The sequence below is a fragment of the Excalfactoria chinensis genome, chromosome 2, assembly GCF_039878825.1.
Source record: "Excalfactoria chinensis isolate bCotChi1 chromosome 2, bCotChi1.hap2, whole genome shotgun sequence".
Taxonomy (NCBI): domain Eukaryota; kingdom Metazoa; phylum Chordata; class Aves; order Galliformes; family Phasianidae; genus Excalfactoria; species Excalfactoria chinensis.
This window is the reverse complement of record NC_092826.1, coordinates 54,281,174-54,294,772: the sequence shown is the minus strand read 5'-3', so window position 1 is coordinate 54,294,772 and position 13,599 is coordinate 54,281,174. Positions and strand designations below refer to the sequence as shown.

The 13,599-nt window shown below is 37.2% G+C and overlaps 1 protein-coding gene across 1 annotated transcript in view; it reads left to right on the top strand.

Moving 5' to 3' along the window:
- NETO1 (neuropilin and tolloid like 1) overlaps positions 1-13,599 on the top strand; it is a 64,759-nt gene that overhangs the window by 29,465 nt on the left and 21,695 nt on the right. The window contains exons 5-6 of the mRNA XM_072329415.1: positions 6,538-6,579; positions 6,686-6,813. Of these exons, the coding sequence (XP_072185516.1) occupies positions 6,538-6,579; positions 6,686-6,813 (170 nt within the window). The remainder of the gene's footprint in view (positions 1-6,537; positions 6,580-6,685; positions 6,814-13,599) is intronic.

Here is a 13,599-nt window from a genome sequence, read left to right as displayed (position 1 = left end):
TGATAGGGACATCCAGCATCTAATATAAATATTCAACATAATAAAAATTATCTGCCAAACAATATCGCCCAAATCATCAAGACTCCCAAACTTGATGCTTCCACTAAGCAGTAATTAACTGTTGACATTCCTGCTCTCCTTTCTAAGTCTATCTTGCAGTACAAAGGACTACTTCTCACTTTTGGGATTTAGGTACAAATATCAAGTTGTCCAAACACTGTTTGAGATGTACTTCAGGATGGCTTGATTTCTGCAATTTATACTGGAGAAATAACTTATTCTGAAGAGGTGACAGAGTAGGACAGAAGCAGGCTAAGATCCCAAAGTTCACAACTGTGTACGTAATGAGAAATCTAGACACAATCTCTGTATTTGTGTATCCTGTTCCAGTGGAGTTCATTCAAGCCACTTCTTGTCTACGCAGTTTTATTAAGCTTAATAAGTAGCTAAGATTGGATTTTCTTTTTCTGATGATTCTGCCCTTACATTTCCAAAATGATGTCAAAGACAAGTATTAATTTTTGGCATACAAATGTCTGTCTATTGTTAATATATGCAGTATATCTCATCTCACTGATGTCACCACTGCTGTGCAGGTTGTGTAACATACCAATTACAGCATACATATAATATGATTGTGTGTGAGCTGAGAACAGTAAATATGACATCAGAATTACATATATAATAAGTAGAAATTCTGGGAAGCAGTCTTTGTTATTAGCTGGAGTAAGTAGGCTGTATACTTCAACATTTTTTGTTTTCTTAATATGATTTTACTTTCCCTGCAGCTTGCATCATTTACGTATAAAATTTCCTAAGAAAAATAGTGGTTGTATACATTAATGGGGCGTTGATCACCAAGCACAAGGCAGAGGATTGCCTTTGTGTAGAACTACATCTTCAAAAACAGGATTTCTCAAACTGGTCTCAGCTGAAACAACGCTAATAGCATAACCACTGTCTTGGCTGTTGATGAGCATTGGGAGTACACTCAGGACAGCACCACTCAATCAGGGAGAGCCGTGGCCATTATGTTGCAGCAGTAGATTGTGGGGTGGAACCACAACAGGTGACCTAGATTGCTAAGGTGTTATTCCACACCCTGTGACAAGTGGAAGGCTATAAAGCTGTGGGGGATTTGTCTGAGGGGTAGGTGTTGTTTGGAGGGATGCTGGCTGTTGGGTGAGCTATATTGGTACAGGGGCATTGCCTAAGTGAAAGAATGGCTGTGTGGTGCTGGACTGCTGCTGAGTTAAATTCCAGTAACAGAGTTGTCTTCAAGTGAATTCTTGTTGATCTCGAATGTCAAGGTGAAATGCTGAGTTGTAGTCACTTCTTTTTGTACTTGCTGCAGTTAAGAGTTCTTCTGTGACTGTGCTGAGACATGAACAATTTGAGAAGTATTGTTCTACATGCAGCCTCAAAAAGATATTTGTTATTGCACACAGTGTTTTTTTTAAAAGTTGGTATATAAAATACCAAGACCTAATCCAGCTTTAGCTAGCTATAATTATTACAGAACTGTTTTTCAGTGTGTCTAGTAAACTATGTTTTTATTTGAAGATCCTGTTGTACAGATATAGAAATATTTGAGTATCAGTAAGATACAGAGTTGTAAAGATTCATTGAACAAATTTCTGTTTGCTATCAAGGCAGTAATTGCTATATTTCTGTGCATCTTGTTCACTTAGAGCATTTTTGTTCCTTAGAACTTTTCAATCGCTCTTGTAGCAGAGTAGCTAAGTCCCCTTGCTCATACATTTCACAGAATATTTATTTCTGGAACCATTTTCTCCTCCTTTAGATTTGCTTTTGTGATTCTTTATCACATTTTTATGCTTTTTAAATATATTTGTCATTTTCCTATTTGCTATTTGTATCATCAAATACTAAGAGAAAGCCATTAAAAAATCGTGTTTTGTACAGAGTTCTGCAAGTGCCACTTTTGCAAAGAAGTATTACAGTTTACACTTTGAGAATGCAGAACTTGTTTAGGCTCCCATAAATAACTGTAAAAGATACTTAATTTTGTAAACTTGAAAATAAGTAGCTGATGGTTTGCTGAAAATTGCAATTCTGTTTACTTCTCCAAGAATATTTACATGAAACCTGTTCTCTGATAAATTCTGTGATAAAGATTTGCATACACTAGAATATCTTAAATATTCATAGTTTGAAACTTGAATGACTATTTCTAGTTATTCAAGTACAGGAAAATGAAAAGATATATCTGTACTTGTGTATTAGATAAGTGAAATTGAACATGCGTATTTTTTCATTAGCAAATTTAGCTTCCACATGCTGTGATTTTTGCTTATATTTTTCTATATTAAAAATCATCACAGAATCACAGAAATTTTCAGGTTGGAAAAGACCTAGAAGATCATCTAGTCCAACCATTACCAATACTTCCCAGCTAAGCCATATTCCTCAACGCAACATCCAAACGTTTCTTGAACACTCCCATGGTCGGTGACTCTACCACCTCCCTGGGCAGTGCATTCCAATGCCTGACTACCCTTTCTGAGAAGAAATACTTCCTAATGTCCAGCCTGAACCTCCCCTGTCGCAGCTTGAAACCATTCCCTCTAGTTCTATCACTGTCTACACGAGAGAAGAGGCCGACCCCCAGCTCACCACAACCTCCCTTCAGGAAGTTATAGAGAGCTATAAGGTCTCCCCTGAGCCTTCTCTTCTCCAGGCTGAACAATCCCAGTTCCCTCAGCCGCTCCTCATAAGGCCTGTGCTCCAGACCCCTCACCAGCTTCGTAGCCCTCCTCTGAACACGCTCCAGGGCCTCAATGTCTTTCTTGCAGTGAGGGGCCCAAAACTGAACACAGTACTCAAGGTGCGGCCGCACCAATGCCGAGTACAGGGGGACAATTACCTCCCTGTTCCTGCTAGTAACACTGTTTTTGATGCAAGCCAGGATGCCGTTGGCCTTCTTGGCCACCCGGGCGCACTGTCGGCTCATGTTCAGCCGTGCATCAATCAAAAACATCAATCATAAACATATCTGTTTCAAAAATCAGCCATCTATACTGCATAGTTTAATCAAATAATTTATTCATTTCTAAGTAACTGGAAAGAAAATTGCATAATAGGTCTCATATGCACTAGGATTTTGTGGCTGACATGTCTTTCATCTTGACCTCTAACTATACATTAATTGTTCATATCCTTCAACTTGTGTATTTTATAAACATATAAATGATTCTGAGAAATTAGATGGATTCTAGATCTAACATATTCTAGGTAATGCTAATTCAATTGTACCATGATTTGTAGCAAATTCCACCACAATGGAAAATGTACTCCATATGAGATCTCACCAATGCTAAGTAGAGGGAAGGACCGCCTGTTGGTGATTCTTTGCCTAACATAGCCCAAGTCCTGTTAGCTGTCTGAGCAGCTGGGGCATATTTCTGGCTCATGTTCCACTTGGTGCCTAGGTTGTTTTCTGCACATTTGCTTTCTAGTTGGATAGCTCACAGCATGTCCTCCTGCTTGGAGTTGTTTCTTCCCAGGTGCATGACTTTGTATGTGGGCATCACAGGGTTCCTGCTAGTCCATTTTTCCCAATTCCTCAAGATGGCAGCAAGACTTTCTGGTGTGTCTACAACCCTGGTTTTGTGTTCTTTAAAAACTTGCTGAGGCAGCATTCTGCTGCATCATCCAGACCATTAATGAAGGTACTAAATAGAGCTGCAGCCTGTATGTTCCTCTGTTGTACACCATCAGTTAATGCTCTCTAATTGGATTCTGGACCCATCTATTCAGCCACCACTGTCTCATTATCCAGCCCATTTCTTACAGGTTAAGAAAGCCTACAGATATCATCAGTGTCTTCCTGGAATACTCTAAATTATCTCATTCTGTTTGTTTGCCAGTAACTCTAAATAACCTGGTGCACATTTTATATCTGACAATATTTTTCAAATCTAGTTCTGTGCATTACAGGGATTTTATAGTAAAGCTTGTGTTAACAAAACAACAATCTGTTATTTATGAAACTGATAGTAATATATCACCAAAGGAAATTCTTGGATACCCTTTTTTGTTTGCTTGTTTATTTTTAAAGGAGATGTTTAAAGAAGTATTGAATTTATTTTGGCTGCAAGGTCTTCTATTTGCATACCCTTTGCATATTTTCACATTTCCTATGTAAATACCATGTTTCTCATATTTCATTTAATGAGAGAGTTTCCCATAAGAAATAAAACAAGAAGTCCATATATTGCAGTTCTCTCAAGACTTATTGCACAATTTTCTTTCTAGTTGTAGGTGATCAATCTTGTTTTTCGCAGCATTGTTTTTTCTAACTTGGGAATTTTCCCTGATGGAACTTGATTTTCATTAGTTGCAAAAGAAATGACTACCTGGCTATCAGAAGATCTAGTCAGTCAGTTCTCAGATATCATTAAAAGAGTTCTGACTCAGCCAGACAGATAATAACAATTTAACTGAATTGCATACAGAAGGGGGGCTGAAGTATAATCTATTTAATGGTAGATTATTTTAAAAACTAAATTTTGCTGGATAAATATGCTTCAACATTTTTGAAATTTTAGAATCCCTGATAATGCCTTACTTTCAGACTGTTGTATCAGCCAATAAACTATTAATATATTACTTTAAGCGTCACACATTTTATTTCACTCTCACTCTTAAGCTGCAGAAAGATAATTTTTCACTGCCTGTCCAATTCAAGTTTGAACATATCTCTAGAATTTTAACAGAGTTTGTACTTTGGTGTGACTTTGTAATAACTGTATTGCTAAAAAATGAGATCTAACTCAGAGTTCTTTTATGCATTAAAGTGTATGGTCTGGATTATACTTTAGCTTTATTAAGTTTACTCAAGAAAGATGTTTTGAAAATCGATAATAAACACTGAAACAGCAGGTAGAATGAGTATTACATCTTGAAAACAAAGGGCTTTTGTTTGTTTTTATTAAAGATGTATGAATTCTTTTTATCTTCACTTTACTATCATTTTGAAAAAAATTAATTTTATTACCATAATGTTAATACTTATGGAGAGCAGATAACTTGCTTCTCTACTTCTGTCATGAACTAGCAAAACTGGACATAGAAGCCTTCTAAAGCAAAGCATACTAGCTACCTGGGGGGCAAGTCTGAACAGACACATTTCCTCTTGGACTATTAGACTTGCATCCCAAAGTGCTGCTTAGTAAGCCAGATCTATCTGTCCTGCGCAACTTGGCAAAAGGTTAATGCGTGCTTACTCTAGGATGTGATAAGACTTAGAAACTTGAAGAGTAAAAAGTTTTCCACATCTTCTTTCTGACATATAGTCTGTGTCCAACACTCTCCACCTATTTCTACCATGATTAGCTGATGCAGCAAGATGTTTGGATTGTTGCTACCTTTCTATGAAAATCCCTTCAGATGAGAGAAGTTCTGTCAAGATCTTTTTCTTCCTCTTTCTTTCTCTGTGTTTTGTAAATGTGTTGGAGTGTTTGCAGACCAGTCCTTGTGAACTCAGAAGAAATGTGATGGTTGCACTAGGTAGGGTTTGGATGTTAATTTGAACCAGGAGTTAAATTATATTTCCTTTAAGTGCTTTGTTTTCAGTAGTGGTTATCAACATCTGAGTATGTTAACTGAAATGTTTAATTAAAATTACTGTTGTTTGTGATCGTGTCTATGTGCTAATCTAAAAAACTGTTTAACAATTAATACTAATTGCCTACTGAATTATATTTCCAATCTCTTAAGTTCATGAGTATCTAATCAAGATTTATATTATGCCACAGTAAAAGAAAACTGGGAAGAACAATGGCAGCCTGGTTATAATAAGACAGTTTTAAAAGTTGATTTTACAACTCCAGTTCTGAGTATATCCATCATATGGCACTAGATTTCGTTTTTCATATTATTTGCCAAATTTCCACCTCCTTGTTTATATAACTTTTGATACCTTGAGATGAGAAATAGCAGGCATTTGAGACTTATTACCTTATTAACATGATGAATTCAACAATAAATTCAAATTCTGTTTATTTATGGAATGCCAAGTGGGTGCTTCTGAGAAAGAAGGGAAATCCTCACTGTTGATAGGGATGGTAGATTATTCAAAAAGACAGAATCAAGTTAAGTTGGGTGTTATAATCACATTGAGAATGCAGAATAGGCAAAAGGATTCTGAAAGGATTTGTAAATTTATCTTGTTTCATTAGACTGTATTCAGATATCTTGGGATTAACTGTGTAATGTTCTTGCTTGCCAGGACATACAGGGTTTGGGGTTTTTTTGTTTTGTTTTTTTTAACTCTCACTCATGAAACAGTGAGTGTGATTTTTGACTGAAGTAGAAATAGAATAAGAACTTTCCTCAAGAGTATCAATACTTTCCGTACTAATAATTACTATGTTGCCATAGTTTTTAAACCTCTTGTATAAGCAATTTATGATCCTAAGAAATGTATGTATATCATTGCAGTTAAATTTTAGCACAATGACATTGCAGTCAAGATGCTGAACAAAACTAATTTTTTCTTTCTCAATTTTTAAGATCCAGATTTTAAGGACCTTGGAGTTTTGAAACCGTTGCCAGGTTGGTATGTTGGATTTTTCCAAGTGCTGGAGGCCTTTGTGCTGTGCTGTAGAAAATATTTTTATTTGCTGTTCAAGATTCATTTTTCTGGTATTTTGTTATTTAGTTTGTGAGTTTGAAATGGGAGGACCTGAAGGAATTGTGGAATCTGTACAAATTGTCAAAGAAGGAAAAGCTTCTGAAACTGAAGCAGTAGACTGTAAATGGTACATTCGAGCACCACCCCGATCCAAGGTCAGTCCTTCATCTACTTGCTAATTTGTCTCTTAATTTAAGAAATTGACTTTTCTAATATGCTGTGCATTGCTTAGTGCAGACAGATCTTGTTTAATAACTTTACAGCTTGAACCTGTAAACTGTTTTTTTTTTTTTTTTTTTATTCTGCCGTAGAAAGGTAATTTATCACCTTAATCAAAATAACCTTCTTTCTCTATAAATAATGATGTGGGCAGCATTAATGTGCTTTTTGTGCCATAAGTAATTTTCTTAAATTCATCTTTAATTTTGATCATACTTTTAAGGCATCAGTTTGTTTAGTTAAGTGGGAGGCAATCTTATCTAACATAGGGACTATTAAGGGAACACTGCCGGATCCCTAAGATCATTACTGTTTTTCATCTGGGAACAGTAAAAATGGAGCCAAGGTGAATTAACATTTTTGTGTATGAGCCCTTTTTCTATTATTTTAGAGCCGCTGACAAAAAGAGCTATCATTTTCCTTTTACTGTCCCACCATACACAGCAAGCCATGTCTTCCTAACAAGCAGAAAAGGAGCACAATTAATTAATGATTCCTTTCTTGGATTCTGTTTCTTTCTTATCCATGGCTTATCTGTTATTATTCAAATTAATTTTTGCCAGCTACCTCGCTGTTTCTTGTCAAGCATGTCCATACCCCCAACCTACTTTTATCCCTTCTGCTAAAGACAAGTTCTCCACATATTCTTATTAGCTGTCTCCTAACAGCTAATAAGATGACATCATCTTCGTGTCCTCCTGGAAATTCCATAATTAGTTATCTGTTTGATTTATCCAGAATTCAGTTTTGATTTAAAAATACTAATTTTGCAGCCAAGTAACTGTAACAACAGTGTATAACAGAAGTATGCCAAACCATGTCATTAGAGGATAAAAAGTACATTAATTATTTGTGAATTTTTATATATGTGGATTTAGCTTTGCTTCATTTCATAAAGTGTAGACCAGTCTGAAAGGGAGAGCAATTAAAATATTTTATAAAATGTGAGAAAAGACTAAAAGTTATTTGATATTACATAGATGCTTTTGTGAAGGAGAGTGTTAAATCTGTAAGTCTCTTGTGAGGAGGAAAGGCTGCTCAGATGTCATCGCATTTGCAGATGACAAGAAGTTAGCAGGAAATGGCTATCTGTTTGGGGATAGGAAGGCCCTACAGAGAGAGATCTAAGCAGGCTGGAGCTGAGCTAAGACCAATGGGATTATGTTCAACAAGACCAAGTGCTGGTCCTGCACTTTGGCCACAACAATCCCAGGCAACCCTACAGGCTTGGGGCAGAGTGGCTGGAAGTGTGTAGAGGAAATGAACCTGGTGGTGTTGGTTGATGCTTGGCTGAACACGAGCCAGCAGTGTGCCCAGGTGGCCAAGAAGGACAGAGCTATCCTGGCTTATATCAGAAACAGTGCAGCCAGCAGATGCAGGGAAGTGATCATCCCTCTGTACTCAGTCCTCAAGTACTGTATTCAGTTATGGGCCCCTCACTACAAGAAAGATATTGAAGCCCTGCAGTGTGTTCAGAGAAGGGCAACAAAACTGTGAGGGGTCTGGAAGTATTATGGGGAGCTGCTGAGGGAGCTTGGATTGTTCAGTCTGGAGAAGAGGAGGCTCAGATGTGACCTCATCACTCTCTACAACTACCTGAAGGGAAGCTGTGGTGAGGTGGGGGTAGGCTTCTTCTCCCATGTGACTAGTAATAGGACTAGAAGGTGTGACCTCAAGTTGCTCTTGGGGGAGATTCAGTCTGGATGTTAGGAAATACTCTAAAAGATACTCTAAAAGATCTAAAACATCTAAAATACTCTAAAAGAGTATCCAGGCACTGGAATGGGTGGCCCAGGGAGGTTGTGGAATGACCAACCCTGGAGGTGTTCAAGAAACATTAAGACGTTGTAGTGAGGGACATGGTTTAGAGGGAGATATTGGTGACAGGGGAATGATCAGGCTGATGATCTTGGTGATCTTTTCCAACCTTGGTGATTCTGTGTCTATTGGATAAGTCGCAGTATTGCATGGGCAAATGAAAGATTCAGGTTAGATATGAGGTAAGAAAAATTCAAACAGTAGGAAATGAATTATATGGCTGAAGGAAGTTTGATCAGCAGACGTTGCTAGCAACCTTAAAGTGCAAGTACAACAAAACAAGCAAACAAACACCTGAAAAAAAAGAAAAAAGGAAAAACAAAAGGAAAATGTGAGAAACATCACTGGTCTTATTTTTTGTCAGAATAGTGGACTAGCTTATTTCTTGATGAATCATGTTTCTCCCATCTTATCTCTTCAGCCAGATAATTCTATAGGACAGTATGGAAACATTTAAATCGGTGTTTCTAAAGGTGAAAGATTTTTCAGCACGCTAGGAAAAAAAATATTTTCAAGAGGGCTTTATTCTGGTTTTCATGCATGCATACACAGATGCCTGAGTGTATATGTGTGCATATGCATTTATATTCATGCATCTATAGTCATGGTATTACTGTACTGGGAAAGTCTGGAAATTTTCAGATGTTGAGGGAGGAATTAGAACATAAACTTTAGAAAGGTATGAAGGAAGATCTATGGTAATGTTGTTTTTGGACCAGGATTCTATTGTCCATATTTTACAGTCAGCTTCCTTTGTGCCCATCTAACCTTGAGTTAATGACATATTCAGTACAATGTCAGTGATATCATTCTAATTTATGACAGATTGCACCTATGAAAACAGGCTTTCCAGCTAGGAACAGTAAGAACTCAACAACTGTCTTTAAATCTACATGCTTGTGTTCTGGGCTGCACAGTTTGTTACTGGGAACTATGCCTAAAAGGCCAGAGTTTCTCAGACAGATTTTGAGTTGGATCTTTACATCTTTAGTTTCTCAGTCTTTGCCAGTTTGTGGGCAATTTCATTTGGCTTATGCTCATCCAATCTAGTAAGATGCAAGTCTCTTCCTTGGTTTGCAATTCCAGATTCAAGCCAAGTCTGAGCTCAACATATATGCAATGAGATCAATTGAGGTGTATGAACTTGAGTTCTAAGTCTGGGCTTCAACCTAACAGTTTGGATGTAACTGTCCTCAGCAAGGTAGAATGATAGAGAACACTCAATTTCTTTCACACACTTAAAATACTGAGTCATCACTGATTACCTTGTAGCATGAAAAGTAGAATACTGAAAATTAGTGCAGAACTAGAGCTTCCTGAATGTCCAGAAAGCAGTTGAAGTACAACTGAAGCCTTGTTTTTGTTGCAAATTGTGTAATCATTTCTGCTGAGTAAGATGGCTATGAATCTGAAGTTCAGAAATACTGGGGGTTCTCAGCTACATGTGTGAGTACTACTAGATGAGGAACTCAGTGTGAGCCAATTGTGTACTTGCTGCTCAGAAAGCCAGGGCAAATGTAGTTAGCAGGCTGATGGAGGTGGGTCTTCCTCAGTGCTCTCATGAGACTATACCTAGAGTACTGTGTTTCAACTCTGGGGCCCTGTTCATAAAGATATGAACCTTTTGGAGTGAGTTCAGATGGGGGCCACAGAGATGTTCAGAAGCCAGGAGTACCTCTCCTGTGAAGAAAGACTGACAGAATCAGGGGTTATTGAGCTTGGAGAAGGATCCAGGGAAATCTTAGTGTAGCCTTCCATTACCTAAAGCAGGCCTAAAGAAAAAATGGGGAGAGGTGGTTTGTCATGGGGTGTAGTGACAGGGCAAGAGGTAATAGCTTTAAGCTAAAAGAGGAGATATTTGGATTAGACACTACAAAGAAACTACTCAAAGTGTGTGGAGGCACCGGAACAAGTTTTTCCAAGAAGTTCAAGGCAAGGTTGGATAGCCTTTGAAGCAACATGGTCTAGTGGAAAGTATCCATGCCTATGGCAGAGGGGTTGTGGAACTATATGGTCTTTTAAAATCCCTTTCAACCTTAACTCTTCTTGTTATGCTTCTGTTGGTGATGGTGAGAGGGTGTGACTCAGCTTGATCGAGGGTGGCTGCTTGATGTGATTAGGCCAGGGCAGTGAGGTTGGGCATGGGCTAAAATATCCTGTGCAGGCTTCATAGGATCCGTGCTCAGTCAGAGCCACCGGCCCAGCAGTGTAGCACACTGTTCTGCCACGTTCATCTAAGTAAGCATGGTAAAAACAAATCCAAGCTGAGCCTGCTCTTATACCCAGGGTCCTGGTGGGAGTAATCAGAGCAGGACACTATTGCTTGACCATTCAGGCATGCCATCAAAATATTGCCATGGAAGAAAGGTACCTTCAAGACACTGACACATTTAGTAAGAAGGATTTTAATCATTTCTCACTGTTTTCACAGTTACCAAATAAAAAACAGATGATGCTTTCAGTTCCAGGAGCCTGACTCCAGATTGAATGCAGTCTTGAGAGAGACTTAGTTATTGCTCATGTTTTTCCTGTACCCATAGGAAGAAGTAAGCAGTGAAACAAACTCTGGAGCTACAATCTGACTTACAGATTGAGACCTACAAGAGTGATAGTTTAAACTGTCAGCTCTAATAAACCAGCATGATCCTGATTTTTGAAGGATTCTTTACCAGGACACTAAAATTATAGAGTCAAAGAAACATCAAGGTTGGAAAAAACCTCTAAGTTTCTAGTCCAACCATCTACCTACCACCAATATTTCCCCCACCAAACTATGTCCCTTAGTACAACATCTAAATGTTTCTTGAATATCTCCAGTCATAGTGACCTCACCACCTCTCTGGGTAGCCCATTCTAGTGCCTTGTTAATCTTTTAGAGAATAGAATTTTCCTAATAAATTAAGAGGAATTTAAATAGTGATTCTTGAAAAAGTTAGAGAAAAACTGAATTTAGACATTGAAAAACCTAAGAAACAGATGTATTGTTAATGGCTTCAGGTGGGCTCCATCTCTGGAAAACTGAAGCCTGCTAGTATGTAAATAATATGAATGAAAAATCCTTTCCATTTTGCTGGCATATCAAAAGCTTTCTCCCTGGAACAAGAGGGGCAAATTCTGTTTGAACAAGTAGAAAATGTTGTTTACCTATGCTAAAATATGAAAATTACTTTTCTGCAACAGTTTTGTCAGATGACATTGCAAGACTGTGTGTGTGTGTAATATTTTTCTAGCTGATGTGATAATACATGGGCCAGAGTAGCACTGGCAGAAAGATGCTGTTAAATTAGCATGAATATATTCTGTTCAGGTATAACTAGCCTCAGCATCCTCAATTCAAACAGTTGTTAGAAAATACAATTTAAAAAGCTACTGATGAAGGTAATAAATAAATAAATGTACCAAAGAGAACAGCAGAATCAAAATCTGTCTATGGTTTTCACTGTAAAAATCAGAACAGTATCAAGGAACTTTAGTTCTTCCTTGCCATTGTTTTTCCATTGAACAAGAGACAAAATGCAAGTGATGATGGCTAGAATAAACGTCAGTTACTGAGAACTTGTGGAAGTCTGAAGAAACAAACTGAACAAAAAGGATTCCAAAGAGCTTCACTTCTCTGAGACAACAACAGGCAGTATTTTTCAAGTGCCAGGAGAGAGGAAAGTATGAGGTATAGAGTTCTGTCTTTCCATAGCACCATACCAGACAGGAACCACCATTAACAAGTTTCAATTTATGATTATTAAGAGACAGGTTTAGAATCCAAACAACAAGATGGAAGATTTTTAAAAGAAAAAAAACAGTATTTTAGTAACACGAAGTTTTTTTGGTTTTTTTTTTAGCTGTTACATTTGTCATCTTTTTGCCTCGAAGGAGAATAATTAATGTAGCAAAAATCTGCTTTAGAAAAAACTGAGCTTGCTAGGCCAAAATAATTGAGATATTATGTCAAAACTCCATTGCTAATTGCATACTGCTGAACAAGATGCAGAATAAAGCAAACATTGTAAATGGTCAATAAGCAGTGCAGAAAGACAGGACTTTTTACCCTAGCCCTGTGCTTGCAAGATAATTGACTGAATTTTGAAGCTGAATATGAAAAATTTGGAATTTAGGACCTGATGAAGAGGAGGTTTTTCTCTCAATTCTAGAGTATGTTTGGCAGTTGAATGAAGGCTTTTTTGCTTTTTCTCTCTCCTTTTTTTTTTTTTTTTCTTTTTTTTCTTTTTAATAGTGTTATAAGGGGCTGAGTGTTTGTGCACATATAATAAGTCTGAATAAGTCTGATATGCTGGGATATGGTTTGAGCCTCTTCATGACTTTCATTTTATGACTGGTCTGATCAGTTGGGTTGTCAACCCTAAACCTCGGTGATTGATTAAAAAGCAGAACTCTGCAAAAATGATTCACTATGAAGAGATTATAATCTGAGTGTTTTACTGAAGTGATATATTATTCATAGTTGACAATCATTCTTTTTTTAATATATGTAATGAAAGATTTCTGTTGTTTTCAAATTTAAATAAAAAATAGTAAAACTTGTCCAACATTTCATTTAAAAGTAACAAGACAGTTATTTAAACCGTAATGTGACTGTTAATTAGATATACCACAGTACAGTGAAGGTTTATCAGCTTTGTTTCTAATGACATTAGCATTTGCATGACATCTCAAAGCTCAGTAAAAGCTAATACTTGTGGACTAGCAGCCTGCTTTTCTAAATAATGTGGGTTTGATCACGTGAGGAAAATATCTTCTTAAAACTTTACAAGAAAAATATGAAAGGACAAGATATGACAGTTATGCTTCTTTCATGTACAGTGTTCTCTTTAACAAGAAAATCCTCATTATGCTAAAATAACATGACAGTACCTGCAGGAATATTAATATTCCAAAAGCTTCCATTG